At 41.4% G+C, this 18,126-nt stretch overlaps 1 protein-coding gene across 1 annotated transcript; it reads right to left on the bottom strand.

Moving 5' to 3' along the window:
• Nucleotides 1–335: 335 nt before the first annotated feature.
• LOC126995423 (mannosyl-oligosaccharide 1,2-alpha-mannosidase IA-like) lies at nt 336–17,802 on the bottom strand. The gene is made up of 9 exons (XM_050854944.1): nt 17,144–17,802; nt 14,091–14,309; nt 13,381–13,560; nt 12,831–13,044; nt 6,751–6,975; nt 6,173–6,456; nt 5,694–5,810; nt 5,383–5,500; nt 336–1,253 (listed from the first exon to the last, which is right to left on the bottom strand). The coding sequence occupies exons 1-9, from the start codon at nt 17,747–17,749 to the stop codon at nt 1,234–1,236; spliced, it is 1,983 nt and encodes a 660-aa protein (XP_050710901.1). The 5' UTR covers nt 17,750–17,802; the 3' UTR covers nt 336–1,233.
• Between the last annotated feature and the right edge of the window lie 324 nt (nt 17,803–18,126).

Raw genomic sequence — 18,126 nt, forward strand, 5'->3', positions numbered from 1 at the left:
GGAAAATGAGATAGGCCAGCCCAAAACTTAAGAAATCAAGATAAGTTTGACCGACTGAGACAGACAGGTTCCCATGAGAATACCTCATTTCCTGTACATATCAACTAAGTTAAGGGCACACACACACATACACACACACACACACACACACACACACTCTTCCTTGTATTTTTAAGGGGAGACTACTCTTGTGAGGAGTGATATGTAAATATGTGTAGATAAACCTGCAATCAATACGTACACTTGTACCTACACTCCTTATCCAATATTTACACTCTGTTTAGTAATTAGGAATAAGCATCAGATAAGACAGAATGTCCATCTATAGCAATGTATACTGTTACTACTATATTCTAAATGTGATCAATATGCTCCAATCACAAGCTGCACCCATTATTGCTAGGTTTTGAAGAAACATCAACTAGATTTTCATTTTGTACACAGACAGTCATAATCAATGAAGTGGTTTCAACACAACAGTGACGTTCAGTCACATGACGAGAATAATCAGACACTATACTATGTGACAGACTTCCTGTGGCACACACTCACACACTTACACACACACACAGCTATTGTCTCTGCACCATTTGGGACAAGGAGGAGGAGTTTCAGCACCTACTCAGTGATGATTCTATACAATCTACAGACTTCTCCCATCTACCAGCCAGGAAAATATATTTTGAAATTGTATAAATAAATTAAGATGTAACCTACAAATCACAGAATGCTAAAATACTGAATTACAATAGCAAGATTATAATTCTTTGTTTAGCCTATGCTTTGCATGGCCAGTCACTCTGATTAATGTGGCATGAGGTCACAAAAATTGCTCAAGGTATGTTACAAGCATGAGGTTCAGGATGACTGATGATGCAGAGCCTGGTCAACAATGAGGGATAGATAACAAGAATTCTTCACTTGTAGAGATGAACAGGTGATAAACTCTCAAAGACCAAAGAGACACGTCACACCTCAACACTGTTTCCTTCACAACCTCACACACATGCATCAACAACATCTCAGATTTATTCAGCCAGTGTTTGTAAAGTTATTATTTAAAATAAACAATCTCTATGATCATTTAAGTTAACAAATGACTTAGATGTCCATAAACTATAATTAAGAACTTCTCAATATAAATATTTATCTTTCATAGTATTATATCTACATTACTCTTCAATCTTGCTGGACACAACATATTTATGATTCTTCTTTATGACGCGTTGCTGTTCACCACTGGCTCTCACTATCTGTAATAAGGAAGGGGAAGTAATTATAATTATTTCTAGTTATAGAGGAGAAAAATTTGCCCACTCTATGCCTGGCTCAAACACTTCTGTCAGTACATCATCATATCTGTCAGAACTCAACACTTACAACTGCAGGTTATGGAGGTGAAAATATCACACCTCAGCACACGCACCACTTTAAGCCACTTCTGAGCCACGACCAAAGATAATAGACAATAAGGATAACTCACCGATACACAATGCCTCACTTGTCAAATGTGACTCCTGATCCAAATGTAAGCACAGCATTGTATGTTATCTTGATATTTCACTGCACTAGTCTGTATAATATGACAATTCCAAGTTTGGCCATCATGCATTGTATATTTTTGGAACCACTCAATGCTGTTTACATGAGGGTTGGGAATCACAGACAATGCTTGATGCATTCATATTGTAACCAACAGTTGTAAAGGTTGGCACTGACAGTTTTTATGATGCGTTGCTGGAAATGGATAAGCCAAGCGAGAGCCATCACCAAGGGTATGAGGAGAGCAGTACTCCACAATAGCTGCCATGCTCAAACTTGGGACAAACCTCATACCAAACAACTCTTTAACTGCTTGAAGGTGAGTTTCAAATTACTCATGTTGCCTTTCACTCACTCAGTAAATGGCCTCATCTTCCCAGCCCCTAAGAAGCCACCAACAAGTGGCTGGTCAAGTGCAATGTTAACCCTGGGAGCAACATTCTACTATTTAGTTTGAATAAAAATCCAAAAGCAATTGCTGAGTGTCACAGCACCACAGCACCCACACTGTTAGTTCTATCTGATGCTATGGTAATGGTGCACCATGGGAGGAGTTTGGGTACTGCCTCTAGGAGGGCTATCTTTAGTTGCTTAGAATTTTTAACAACACTGGTAACTGTGTATGTGGCAATCTCAGATAAACCTCACTGGTTACAATACTGCCATGGTGAAAAGCAAAAAGATGGGCATGGAAACCAGGTAAAACAATTCAGATGATAATGCTGAGATGATAAGGGGATTACTTTCCATATTTTGCGGCATATAATGCACATCTTTATCAATTAAAAAATGCCAGAAAGTTACCCCTGTGTGTTATACGCCGAAGGTACAAATTTTGATTTTTTCTTTTTTTTCAGTCTGCCTTTTCCACCATAATTTTGAAGTTTGCATGGGGTTTTGTGGGTCAGCGTGACTTGTAGGCTGCCACACAACTTCTCCGTGCTATTCTCAGTGTTTCTATAACTGTAACAATGACAGGAGAGTTTTTCGTATTTTCCGCATCTGAATCCGCGCCTGAGTGTCCACAGCCAGTGACCTTGACTCCTAATAAGACTCCTCTTGCTCCCAAAAGAGCTCTCAGTGTGAGCGCAATAGGGAGAGAGCTGAAAGTGACTTTTTCAAGCTTTGAAAGCAGTGTTAGTGGTGACGACGGTGACATCAACAACATTGAACTCCAACCCCTCGTCTTATCAGGAAGGCTGAGCCCCGTTATTGTGCAACCTCAGTTTGGTGGCCATCCTGTAGATCAATCTCATTACAGCGATGGTGGAAGTGATACTTAGGCCCCTGAGGATGCATCCCACCACCCTTCAGGGTTATCAAGTTGAGAACATGAGGGAAATGAAGGGGGTTTGTAACAGGGTCGAGTGCGTGGAGGGGGAGGGCGGCTGCCAACCACAACCTACGCAGTGCTGCGAACACAGGCTTGCTCTGACCTAAAAGTTACTGCACTTCATCACATCACCATGGAAACACCACATGACGTAGAGACTTCGGGTTTGAGGCAGATTAAAGAAGAAGGATGGATTAAGCGAATGCTTATAAATTTAAAGCTACTGGCTTAAGTAGAGCCGTGAAATTGATAATGGAAAGTGACCAATTTTCAGGAGTGTCAGAACTTTGCTGTATGGGAAGAACCAATTTCACGGTACACCCCCGTCCTTTAGGGGTTAACAAAAATTTCGGGAAATTGTACATCATCAGTCTTGCTTAACCATACATGTTTCTGAGCATTTTAAGCAATGAATATTTTTTTTCCAAAATTTTTGTTTTAAAGTTTATGGTGTGCAGTATATGCCGGAGCACGTTGTATGCTGCAAAATACGGTATACACATGTGCCTTAAAATGACTTAGGTTGGCTAAGGAAATAAAAATCTAACAGAAATGCTTAACCCTTTCATTGCTAAATGGTCGCAGTGAGCACTAGCGTAACTTGCCAGTGGTGCTAAACGCTCGCTGCGAGCTTCAGTCGCACTCAAATTTCTCGCGTAAGAGAGTGTTCCAACACTATTTCTCACCCCACAGCATTGCCAATTCAGTGTGTTTTCCACTAAATTTGCAATGCTGGGCACTTCCGCCAGTTTTTGCGTCACTGCATCACTGCGCCACTGACGCAATACCAAAATAGTGGTGCAGTAATGCAGTGACGCAAAATTTGAAAAAGCGTCGTGATGGCAGTGGCGAAAGTTCAAATTTTAGCACCACTTTTTGCGACACTCCTGAAAAAAAATTGCCCAGAAGTCCTTGACCTGCTTCTTGATGATGACAATGACGCTCCTAACAGGAGGCAGGAGGAGCTGGGTGAGGTCCTCACCAACAGCATGGACAAGTGGAAGTGAGCCAACACTAAGACCCCTGTCAGCAATCACCTCTTACCCATGGAGCACAGGGAGGCGTGGGTGGACTTGTTCATCAAGTACAACACCCCCCTCCCCAGCTCTGCCGCTGTGGAGCGGCTGTTCAGTGCTGCCGGAAACATCATGAGGCCCAAGAGGTCCTCCTTGACCGCCAGAAACTTTGAGGAGCTGGTCTTTATGAAGGGCAACATGGACCTCCTGGGTTTCAAGGAAATGAAGAAGGACATGGAGGAGGAGAATCAGGAGATGGAGTAAAAGAAAAGAGTAAAGACTAAAAGTAGACAGAGACAATGTGAGATATAGAAATTTTTTGGACTGTTCGTCTGTTTGTAAACTACTAAACTCAGTAAACTGTGACATGTACTACTTAAGTAATTTTGTTTTTCAAAAGTGTAAAATTGTATTTTGAATAAAATTGATATATTTTAGGACTTATAGTTTTATATTATTTTATAGTATTTAAAGTTATTTTTTGTGGCGCACTAAATTACTTAAGTGTTGCACTTAACTAAAAGTGGTGCAGTGGCGCGGTGACGGAAAAGTCATGACGCAACTTTTTTGGCCTGAAAAGTGGTGCAGGCGCGCATGGCGCAATACCCCCCAAAAGTGGTGCAGTGGAGCATGACGCAATACCCCCAAAAAAGTGACGCGCCCAGCATTGTAAATTTGGTGGAAAATCATATCAGCCTAGTGCGGAAAAGCGCGGAAAATCTATGGACGAGTAACTGGTGGATGTTGTAGTCCAATATAGTGGCATTTTTGCATAGCTTCACCTATCACCTGATTGATTCTTTGACCAAATACGTAGTTGTAAATTTTGCCGTTGGCAATACTACCATGCCAGCACCCCACCAAGAGATCTACTCAGTAGTTGCCTCCATATGGCTGACCGTCGTGCACGCATAAATGTACATCTTCACAGGCAGCACCCTCTGAACGTGCCTGTATGTTCACAGGAGAGGCTTACATAACTGAATCTTATAGATCTTGGCCCCCTCTTTCCAATGGTGTTTTTGTTTTGTAGCTGTGATGAATATTTTCTGAGATACAGCAGTTAAAAAAAGATACCCCTCCCCCTGCTGGGCTGCCCAAGCGTGCCTGGGGGGATAGTCTTGTTGCGAGCGATTAGCAATGAAAGGGTTAATGCATAAAAAATATCACAGTAATCACCACCACATCATGGCACACTACCATAAGCCAAGGTCAACCAAGATTTTTTAAGTAATCTCATTTGCAGAGCATGCAAATTAATTCTAAATTTTCATATAAATTATTTTCAAACTTTTGGTAAGGAGTGCCTCTTCTTGTCATGTCTATTACATTCAAAACTTTCTAAGTGTATGAAAGTTAGGCTCAAATCTCTATTGAAAATAAATATAATTATTCAACACTAAACTTTTCTATACTAGATATATGAAAAAAAGGGAGACAGAGTATTACACAACAACACACATTTGATACCATTCAGATATCAAGATGTACCTTGAGCTTTGCGGTAGAAAGGGTTGTTTCCTAACACTGGAAGAGGATGTGCCTCTGTGTTGAAGACCCATTCATCTAGACTCAGGAGGGAGTCATCCGAGAATATCAAATACAGGTACTGTAAGAAATGAGAAACACCAATGAGAAATAACAGAAATAAAGGTGAGAGTAATTATATTATAGCTCATAACTCGAGTATAAAATATATAATAAAGAACAAATGTAACAGTGCTATGAATATAATAACATGGGATTGCTATTCTTTTCATGTGACATTCGGTTGGTTTATTAGATATGAATAATAAGGATACCTTAAAAGTTTCAGCAAATATAAAGCTTTGCTGAACATCATCTTTCTGTGGCGTTTCCATGTACACATTCTGGATACCACTGAAACCAGCTTCTGCACGGCAGTGCTTCTCCAGGGCCTGGTCACGGAATATATAAATCAATATTAGGTGTTTACAAAGTCTTCTGTATGCTGTAAAGGCATTATCAACAGTACACAAGACTATATTATTATTATTTATAACAGCAGTGGTGCATGTAAAAGTTAATGGTTCCTTTTCTTTTTGTGTGTGTGAAGAAGGTGTGAAGGAGGTGTATGGGAGTCAAAGAAGAGGGAAGAGGGTGGCAAGGAGACCCGCAGTAGGGTGGATTAATAAGATTGAGGCATACATGAAGGAGCAAGGTGGGATGGGGTGTGAATGTTGCAAAATAAGGGAATGTGACAAGAAAAAATTGAAGAACTGTGCTGTGGCATTGTAGGGATTGTGAGGAAAGCACTAACCAGCACAGCGCTCCAAGCCCACTCCCGGTACTTGGGATCCTTTGTGAACCTCCACATGTAGAACCAACTCTCAATGGCCTCTGGTCTCAGGATGTAATACTTTTCAGATGACTTGAGTGCCCGAGCTTCAATACCCTCTGTAAATCTGAAGCTCTCTGGACCTAAGCCAGTGGGTGTGCGGGCATAAGACTCGTGACAGGTATGGGCAAGGCCCTCAGCGATCTCCATGTGAGTCACTGATATCTGGTTTTCTAATTTTTTGGCACCAAGGGCATACATACCACCTGATGAGAACAGAAATACATGAAATATTTGAATACATGTAAGTATACCTTGTATTTAAGATCAAAATGTTATAATTAATATACAGTAAAAGTTCACTTATCCACATGTTTTATCCAAAACTTGATATTATCTGCATGGATGACTCGGATGTCACCTTCCCTCTCCTACTGTTATTATCACATGGGGGTAATAAAGGGGTGGGAAGACTTACTCACAAGGGACCAGACTAATTTGAATGTACTCTAACTCAAGTTCAAAAGCTTATGTTTTAGATACATATTGTTTCAATTCACCTGAAAAACAAGCCAAATGATCCATCTTGTGTTCTAGTCGATTAAATTTGCTCTCTGCCAGGTAAGTGAGGCCGGAGTGAGACTTCATGACAAGACGATTGGTGATGACACCAATGGCTTCTTCATACATTTCCCGGGCTTCTGCATCCTTCCCTCCAGACTGAATGTAAGCCTTTATGAGGTATTCATAGAAGCTGTCCCCCAGGGCACCGATTGAGGTGTGACCTGAAATATAACAAGTGAATTATTTTGCATGAATATACCTATCTATCTATCCCATAGCTGGGCACGATAACAGAAAACCTTATTCCCGATAACCGATAACTGATGATGAAAAACCTTATCAGTGATAACTGATATTCGTTAACTGGAGACACAAATATAGGCGATAACCGATAACCGATATAAATCCACAATTCCGATACTAGCTAGCAATAAGTCTGATGGGCGAAAACGATACCATATTGATATTTCAGATAGAAAAACATAGATGAGTTCAAGTTTTCATTATTTGTATTTTAGAAAACTTACAAAACCTGAAAACCACACATTAACATGTACCTATGGACGTTATTACTATAAACGCCTGAACCGGTGTTGTGTTATTTGGCGTACCCACTGTCAAAAGCTGGCGCTTTTGTTTACAAACACTGGTCTCTCGTGAACTGCGCATGCTTGGACCAGCAAGCGTAGACCTGTACAGTCTCACAAAGCTTTTTAACCGTAATTAAGAGTTGCTGGAAGACTGAATAAGACATACAGTATCACTATCACCATCCCCGTTGTTTCTAGAATGACACTCGATCTGTACGAGTTGTATTTATATGTACAGAGTGTCGTTCTAGAAACAAGGAGGATGGTGTTACTGTATGTCTGATTCAGCTTTCCAGCAACTCTTAATGTGTTAAAAAGCTTTGTGAAACTGTACAGGTCTACGTTTACTGGTCTGAACATGCGCAGTTCACGAGAGACCAGTACGAGTTTGTAAACAAAAGCGCCAGCTTTGACAATGGGACACCAAACAACACAACACCGGGTGCCTTCAATACCATGGCATGCCCACAAGTGAATATGGAATATCAAATTTGAGGCAGTGAATAATCATTTTTGGGGCATAGTTAATTGATTTTTCTCTTCGATATATTGATTTCAGAGTAACATAAAAAAATAACCAAATGTTTTAATGTTGATGATCTAAGTATGAAATCTCTTCACCGAAGATATTTCATACCCCGAAGTTTTTTCATCGGGCCACACATGCGCAGTAGGGAGACAATGTTTTTTTTCTTCTGAGAGGCAGAAAAAAGTAGCGATTATCGCTAGTTTGGTTACAAAAGTAACGAAGATACCGATATATATTTAAATAAGTAGCGGATGGCCGATAACCTGATTTTGTTATCAGCGATAAAGCATCGCGATAACTTATCGCAATAACGCCCAGCTATGATCTATCCATCCATATCTATATCTACGTATATCGAGAGAGAGAGAGAGAGAGAGAGAGAGGGGGGGGGGGGGATGGTCCTGTTCCTATTTACATATTACTAAACTCAAACAATATGTAAACTCAAAAACTTTAAAAAGATTGGAGTAATTAAAATGGGTTTGTGGACAGACACAGAAGACAGTGCTCCTTTAAGTGTTGGTGCAATGTTAAGTCATCCTCCAGCAAGCAGAAAAGGAGCTGGTCATGAGTAGGAGCCTAAAAACTGTATTCGGTTTTGATGCCAAGAAACAAGAAACTTCTTTAACCCGTCCGCTGCGCTTGACACAGATTTGGCTCTCACTGGTAGCCTGGTGACATATACTCCCAGATCTTTCTCTGCCTCTGTGGTTGATAGTGGAGTGTTTCCCATGTGTTATTGGTATGCTGGATATCCCCTCCCAAGGTGCATCACTTTACATTTTTCTTCATTGAATTGTAGCAGCCAATTTTTGTTCCATTCCTGTAGCTTGGTGATGTCTTCTTGTAGGAAATCAGCAGTCAAGGGGTTAATAAGAAAACAATGGCAATATACCAGCACATCAATGTCACGAGAGGGTAAAGATCTTTTAATCATCATCATCATTTCATCAATGCCTGCTCCTAGGAGCTCCCATCAGGGGATGGCCACGGCAGAAGAGTTTCCAACTTTCTCTATCCAGACACTCCCTCCTTGCCTGCTCAAAGTTTCTCAAAGATCTTTCCCCTCTCTCCCTAACGTACTCTTGCACCCTATCCCTCCATTTCACTGGAGGTCGTCCTCTAGCATTCCCTCCCTCTATCTCACTCACATACACCCTTCTGGTCATCTTACTCTCCTCCATTCGCTCCATGTGGCTAAACCACTTTAAAGTCTGTCGCTTCACTTCTTCCACCACTCCACACTTCTTCCCTTCACCCACGTGACACATTCCAAAATGCTCGTGCACACTTTCTTAACTCATTCCATCCATTCTACTCATATCACAAGCACTCCTCAAATAACTCATTTCCACTGCCTGCACTCTAGACCTCTGACTTTCATTCCAAGCCACATTTCACTTGCATATGTGAGGGTTGGTACTATTATTGTATTTCACAAATCCCTCTTTACCTCCATGCTCACACTTCTGCCATTCATGATTCGTCCCAAAGACCCTACCACCCTTCTTCCTTGCAATGCCCTTTCTCTTATCTCTCCCTCCGTACCACCATGCTTACAAATAACTGATCCAAGGTACTTAAACTCATTGACCTCCTCCATTTCTTCACCATTCAAAATTATTTTTCATTCTTTTTCACATTCAATTCCCACTCTATATGGGCATACAAAATCTACAACCTCACTTCTACTTCGCTCACAAAAAATCACTTTACTTTTGTTGACATTTACTTTCAGCTTTCTCCTTTTACAGACACTATCAAAAACACTGACCAAATTATGTGTCACTTTCATTTTCTGCAATGAGCACCGTGTCATCAGCAAACAGTATCGTATTCAGTACCCACTTCCTTCACTCATCGAATAATCTTACTCCAACTTCCCCAACTTTACCCTTCATTTCTCTAATAACACCATCCATATAAATATTGAACAACCATGGTGACATGACACACCCCTGCCTTAACCCTTCACTACGGTCGGGCCAAAACTGTGCACTGTGCCATATCCGGGATCGCCGCGCGCGCCAAATTTCAAATGTCACTATTTAATATAACAAGTTTTCTGCCATAAACTCAACATAATCATCATGTATCATATATGAAAACATGCAGAATTAACTTGTGCACATAAAGAAACTCACTACAGCCGGGCCAAAACAGCACTCTACACTGTATCCGAGATCGCCGCGTGCGTCAAATTTCAAATGTCGTTATTGAGTATAACAAGTTTTCAGCCATAAACTCAACACAATCATGTATTATATATGAAAACATGCAGAATTAAATGGTGCACATAGAGAAACATAAATTAATTGATAATTCTGAGACGTAAGCATAAATATAGAGAAAAAATAACTCGTATATTGGCTAAAGCGAGCCAGGACGCAGTATGCGCGTCCTTGGATATGGTACGGGGCACACAAGGACGCAGTATACACGTCCTCGTGTTGAAGGGGTTAAGCCCATTTTTATCTCAAACTGTTCACTTGTTTCTCCAGTAATTTTGACACTGCATATGCAGATGCATCCTCATAGAAAGACTTTATTGCACTAAGCAGTTTTCCTCACACACCATAAATCTTTAAAATATCCCCCAATGCAATCCAATCAACTCTGTCATAAGCTTTTTCCAAATCCATGAAGGCAGCGTATAGTTTATATCCTTTTGCTATTATTTTTTCTACTACCATCCTGAAGGAAAATATCTGATCCACACATCCCCTTCCCTTCCTGAAGCCTCCTTGTTCTTCACTGATTTTCTCTTCTGTAAGTCTTTGCACCCTTCTCTATTATGACTTTTCCATATACCTTTCCAGGTATACTCAGGAGACTTATACCTCTATAGCTCCCACATTCCCCTCTCCTGCCCTTCCCATTGTAAACTGGGACAATGATGGCTTTTGTCCAGTCTGCTGGCACCCCCCCTCCCCCTCCCATGCCACTTCACATATCTTGACCATCCATTTAACTATATCTCCTCCACACTAATATTTCTGCTGTGATTCCATCAATTCCTGCTGCCTTTCCATTTTTTAATCTTTTTATTGCCTGATTTACTTCTTCATGTGTTATACTTCTTTCTTTATATACTCCTCCTCTACCTCTACTCAAAACTGCTGTTGTTACAGCTGCTGGACCTCCATCCTCAAAATTCATTAAGTTTTTGAAATATTCTCTCCATCTCTCTTTCATAGCTTCCCTGTCTTTTAACATCTTTCCATTCTCATCCATAACTTCATTTATTTTACTTGGGGAGATATTTTCTGCATTTCTTTCGTTTTTTTACTTCTTTCCAATATGATTTCCTGTTCCCTTTATATTTTTCATTTAGTCTTTTTTCCAAAGTCCTCATCAACTCTCTTCTTACTTTCTTTTACTGCTTGTTTTAATTTCATATTGCATTCTCTATATTTCTTTTTCCTTTCCCTTTTTACTTGCTCAGCCACATTTCTTTCTTGAGTTTTCTTAAAAAGTTCCCTTTTCTCTTGTACTTTCCTCCTTATCTCTTCTGTCCACCATGAATTTCCTTTTCTTTTTCCATCCCTCACCTTTTTCATCCCTAACACTTTTTTTGTTGTGGTTACCATTACTTCTTTAAATGTTCCAAAAACTTTTTCAATATTTGTACTATCTTTTACACTTTCCCATTTTTCACTTAAGCCCTCTGCCATTTAACGTTTATACTCATCTTTTATTTATTTTTCCTGTAACTTTTCTATCTTCAATATTTCCTTTTTTACTTCACCTTTCTTTTCAAACACCCACTTTTCTTTCAGCTTTAACTTTGCCAGCACTGCAAGATGATCAGATCCATCAAACATTCCTCTTACTACCTTCGCATCACAAATTTATTTTCAAAGCCTTCCATCTACTGCCACATAATCAATCAATCCTTTTTGCTCATTACCTTCTCCCCTCCTCCACGTGTATCGATGGATATTCTTGTGCTGAAAGAAGGTGTTTGCTAGGAACGTTCCCCTCTCAACACAGACATTCACCAGGCACTCTCCATTTTCATTCTTTCCAGGTAATCCCCATTTTCCCACCACATCCATCACCCACTTTAGCATTCATATCTCCCATCATAATAAGTTTCCTTTCTTTCTCAAAACTCTTCAGACATGTATTTACTTCCTCCCAAAAAGCTTCCCTTTCTCTCAGTCCTTTTTTACTTTTCACACTCACTATTGCATAAATACAAACCCATGCATACTTTACAATAGTGAAACCAAATTGTCGAGTCCATTTTGGCGTTGACTCCCGCGGGTCCATTTCTCCCCTCTCCTCTGCCACACAGTCCCAACATCTATTTTTTCATCTCATATGATACCTATAGCTTACATGTGAGAGGAAGAGATAGGTGTTGGGACTGTGTGGCAGAGCAGAGGGGAGGAAAGAACCCGCGGGAGCCTACGCCAGACCGGCCTTGACATATTTGGAAAACTATAAACCTACTTTTCCTTTCACCCACACAATTCTTGATCCCTTCCAACCATAATCAGTCACACCATTCCACACTTTCAGACATCACAATAGCACATCCTTCCTTACTCCTGCCTCTATACTTCGCATCTATCCCCGTCCATACAGCCCCCCCAGGTACACCCTCTCTACCATCACTCACACCAGTTCCTCGAATATGTTTCACTCACTCCCAACACATCCACTCTACCATTTACAAAATTTTCAATCATCACTCTCCTCTTTTCCTCAACACCTAAACCATTCACATTTATAGACACCAGTCTCATACATTCCTTCCTCTTCTGCCGCCCTCTGGCCATCGCTCCTGCCTCTAAAGACTCGATAAAAGTATTAGAGGCCACCAATGGGTGGCCAGTCCAATGTAGTATTATGGAGACTTGCTCCTTGTCCAGGCTAAAAGGATTAAAACAAAGCAGCTGATGGTCTTTTAAATGAACAGAAAAAGTTAAAACAAGAACCAGGTACTCACGTTGACCCCATTTGCCAGTCTTGGGATTCATGTAGTTGGGGTAGAGGCCATCTGGTCGCTCTGCCTTCTTGATGACATCCCGAATCCTCATCACCTTTTCTTTGAACACTGGGTCCCCAGATATGTCAGACAGGTAAACAAACTCCAGGTGTAAAGTTCCAAACTCAGACAATATACTGGATCCTCCACTTGCCCAAGCATAATTCTTAGCAATCTATAAGAAAATTTTCTATAAGTAGGCTTGCCTAATGATAACTTTAAATGTAATGCTTATCATATTACACCTATATTTCATGCACCCATCAAATATAGCAAAATAATTAGGTATAAAACAGCAATTTGTCAAACACATTTGGAATTCCATGTGGATGTGATGTTTGAAGATTAAATTGGAAGGCAATGGAGTGGCTAGGAGACCACCAGTCATATGGATTGGTGAGACTGAGTAATGCATCAAGGGCAGCAAGATATGCTGATGCAAACTTTGGAAAACTCCTTAACACTAAACATATCCTTGTAAACATTTTCACCTCAATAGATAGCCTCTTACCCCATTGGCAACATTGATGAGAGCATATGGTATCCCAGTTGGGGTGTCAAAGGCAGGCAGCAACTTGCGAGCGATGTGGAGTGCCCGGTCCCTGAACAGTGGGTCGCCCGTCAAGGAAAACGCTGACAGCAGGCCACCTACAAATCTTATGTTGGTCTCAAACACAGACATCTCAGATCTCTGAAAAATTTGTAAATAAATTTAGCCCATTGCCAAAATCCACATAGATATGCTGAGAGTGTAAGTTTATATTTGTACTAACATTCTAGATCTAGAATATCACAATTCTGAATCACAGAAAAATTACAATTACTCCCTTAGTTTTTGATTTGTAAGAAAAATTAAAACTTGTGATGATTCCTTAGCCTTGCTGCAGCATGGAGGAGTTATAAAGTATCCTGAGCATCATGTTCTGTAGACTAGTCCTTACTTGTATTTGTTACAGGAAATTTATTCTGCTTTTGCTATTATGAAGCAACATATACATATATAAGACCATATTTTTAATAAGCTTAGTTAAGTACACGTGTAGCAGGTCATAGACTTGTGTTTATACCACTTCATCATAATACAATGGGACCCATGTTATCTATTTTATCAGTACATTTCATCATAATGAGACTAGATTTTAAAACAACTGCTTTTGTTTTTAATACTCAGCATACATTTATTCATACATTCACATCTTGAAAGTTTATGTGAAAACTCACCAGCTGATTAAAATCCAAATGGTACTGCACCCAAGCACGGCCCTCATTGAACTCATCCATGAGGCCCATGATGTAAAGAGTGTCCAGGGCATCCACAATGGTGGCACCCATGTCCTGGCGGCCAAATATGCCGGCAGTGTGGCCACGTTTGCTTACTGGACGCAGTTCATTCTTGCCCCAGGCATAAGTCTTGTACCCTCTCCAGGCATGTAACACCATCTTCCAAAGAACAATTTGATGAGTTGATAGAAACACCAAAGAAAGTGACTATAAATCAATAACCAAATAAATCATAATATAATCATTCATTCAATCACTGATTTATAGTCACTTTCCTCTCCATCTTTTATTCATTGTAATGAGAAATAGAAGAAAATTATTCAAGGAGACTACACGTTGAAAATCTGAAGAATTCAAGTGACAGCTCAGGCTGTGCTGCCACAGCAGATATAGACTAACTCTAACACCATGTAGGGGAACCTCTCATCTTATCTGCTATGCCTTCCAACCTCAGCAGACCTCAAGGCAGTATGGGTGACAGAAGTGAATTTTTATCTGAAAACCAACCTCTTCCTTTTTACAGTCATGCTGTGTAAAAGGTAGAGTTGGAGGCATATGCTATAGCTCTACGTGGCTGCAGTGCTCATCTCCATCTCATTGGCCGTTGAACCTATGGTGGGTAAGAACCCATAACCTAGGGACACGGGGCAAGTGTGACATCCAGATTACCAGTTTACCTTCCTTAGGTTTCCCCAGGTACCCATTTATCTATCAACCCAAAAAGGAGGATGAACAGCTGGGTCGAGCCAGGATTCAGCGTGCAGCTAAGGGTAAAATTGGACTTTCTTTATCATGTTGGGAGTGAGTGTTGAGCTAGGCTATGATGTATTTAGCTATGGGTGATAGATGTTTTAGGTTATTTTCTTGGTCAGGTTGGTTTATTTGATCTTTCAAGACTATGCTACCCTGCACGTCTTACAGAGCTGCAACTAATGATGAGCCAGTGTGTTGGTTCTTTTAATCAGTATATAATTGTAATAGTTATTTGTGAGGTAAATGGTTATCAGGCATAAAAATGTCATGATAAAAAAATGACACAATATGAATCAAATCTTGACCATTACCAACCCCAATTCTGACGGTAAAATTCCAGAAGTATGCCAGTCTCGTAATGGCAGATGGAACTATTTTTTCTGCTAAATTTTGATGCATTTTAAATTAATCTGTTAATCATTCATCTCAAAAAACACTATTATTCCCGTGCCCTTCCCCATCTCAAAATTAATGATTTCTGCTGAATAAATAATGCATATCAATAGCAAACAAATCAGAACTCGGCAAAAAATGAAAGTTTTGTCCTCATAACATGCAGAAATGAGAAAAAATAAGCACTTAAGCCCTCACAAGACCATGAGGAAAAAAGGCTCGCCGCCACCAGAGTTGAGCCACCACCTTGATAGTTGATTACCGGCGACAACAATACAATGGTCAAACTCTTTCGCCTCTGCCTATCAACATCTACCTTTCCTTCCTGTTGGAAGTACGCCTTAGTACAGCCTGTGCCTAAGAAGGGTGACCGTTCCAATCCCTCAAACTACCGCCCTATAGCTTTACTTTCCTGTCTATCTAAAGCTTTTGAATCAATCCTTAACCGGAAGATTCAAAAGCACCTTTCCACTTCTAACCTTCTATCTGATCGCCAGTATGGGTTCCGCAAGGGGCGTTCTTCTGGCGATCTTCTTGCTCTCTTAACTGATTCTTGGTCATCCTCTCTTAGCCGTTTCAGTGAAACTTTCTCAGTTGCGCTAGACATATCGAAAGCCTTCGATAGAGTCTGGCACAAGTCTTTGCTTTCTAAACTGCCCTCTTTCGGATTCTATCCTCTTCTCTGTTCCTTTATCTCCAGTTTCCTTTCCAGCCATTCTATCTCTGCTGTGGTAGACGGTCACTGTTCTTCCCCTGAACCTATTAACAGTGGTGTTCCACAGGGCTCAGTTCTATCACCCACTCTCTTCCTGTTATTCATCAATGATCTTCTTTCCATAACAAACTGTCCTATCCACTCAAATGCTGATGACTCCACTCTGCATTATTCAACTTCTTTCAACAGAAGACCCTCTCAACAGGAATTACATGACTCCAGGCTGGAGGATGCAGAACGCTTAACCTCAGACCTTACTATCATTTCCGATTGGGGTAAAAGGAACCTTGTGTCCTTCAATGCCTCAAAAACTCAATTTCTCCACCTATCAACTCGACACAGTCTTCCAAACACCTATCCCCTAATCTTCGACAACACTCAGCTGTCACCATCTTCAACACTAAACATCCTAGCTCGGTCTATCCTTAACTCAAAATCTTAACTGGAAACTTCACATCTCCTCTTTCACTATCAGCTTACTCGAGACTGGGCATTCTGTATCGTCTCCGCCAGTTCTTCTACCCTGCACAGTTGCTATCAATATACAGGGGCCTTGACCGCCCTCGTATGGAGTATGCCTTTCACGTGTGGGGGGGCTCCACTCACACAGCTCTCTTGGACGGGGCTCTTCATCTCATCAGCTCTCCTCCTCTTACTGATAGTTTTTAATGTGAACAAGTGAAATTTTGTAAAATTAACCGAAGAAAAGCTAGTATAACCTGACCTGAACTGACCTAATTTAAATAATTCAAAATTAATCTGAGCTGATACGTACCACACTGCCAAAATGAAATAAATGGATATGTATCAATCACTATAACTCCAATAGACCATATTTTAAGTGATTAATGTCTCACGAATGAGTGACTTGCAACAGCATTGCTATATGGCAGTTTATGGTATGTGCACAGAGTATACTTCATCTAGAATAAAAAAAATCCCTCGCAGTGAGATGGGTGGACTTCTGGAACAATACCAATTCATTTAATCAGTAATAGTAATAGATACTTGCAACAAAAATGTTATGAGATTATTTTAAAGCATCAAAATGACATAAAAAATGGTTTTGCCCGTGAACGATCTTAAACTAAAACGACCCAGATCTTGACCATTCCAAACCCCCAATACTAACCTCCTTGACCTTATCCCTGCGCTGCCGGGCCACAGGGTCAGGGTCTTCCCCTCCCTGGACCACTGTCAGGTGACCCTTGTCCTCCGGCCTGCCAAGCTTGTCCTGCTGACCTGCTTGCTCCACCCTGATGCCCTCGTCCACTTGGGCCGCCACTGCCCTCACGGTGGGGGTCGAACTGAGGGTCAACACCACAGGCTTCTCGATGACCCTCAGCTGCCTCATCTCCTCGTCGTTATTAATTTTCTCCAGGAGCCGCTGCTTATCGTCTGCCAGGTGGACATCATTGTGATCCACCACGTTGTTATAAACTCCTTCGTGCTTCCTTATGGCACCGCCGCCCCCTTCCTCGGACTGTGGGGGTGGCGGGGGCAGGATCAGCTCGGGTCCTGCCTTCTGCATCTGTTTGTACACTTTGTAGACATGGTCCACTCGGGTGCTGAGTCCTCCTCTCAGCTCGGGGAGGAAAAATATGGGTCCTATACAGATAAAGAGGAAAGTCAAGCCCACTAGGAATATTAACACTTTCTCACGGGATCTGAATAGTCTTCTTAGCGCCCAAGATCCATTTCGTTTGCTATAGAGAGGAAAGACACCACCAAAAGCCATCGTGTTGTTGCCCCGTCCGCCTCCACATCCAGGCGACTACTGCCAGAGACGGGGCGGCCTCCCTGGGGGCTGGGGGACGGGGGACGGGGGTTAGGGACTGGGGACTAGGGACTGGGGGAGGGCGGGGAAGAGGGATGGGGGAAGGGGCTGGGGTCTGGGAGGGGGGCCGGGGCAAGGGGTTGGGAGCAGAGGATAGGGGTCTGGGGCAGGGGGCTTGGGTGGACAGGCTGGGGACTCAGGGGCGGCCCATACAGAAAGTGGAGAGCGATCGAGCGAGATCTCAAGGATTTCAACATGATCTTTAGACACGTATTCCTGTAAGCTGCGCTTACTTTTTTTCTCTTCCTTGTCTGCTTGCTTTTACTTTCTTTATTAGG

This window comes from Eriocheir sinensis, chromosome 8, assembly GCF_024679095.1.
Source record: "Eriocheir sinensis breed Jianghai 21 chromosome 8, ASM2467909v1, whole genome shotgun sequence".
Lineage (NCBI taxonomy): Eukaryota > Metazoa > Arthropoda > Malacostraca > Decapoda > Varunidae > Eriocheir > Eriocheir sinensis.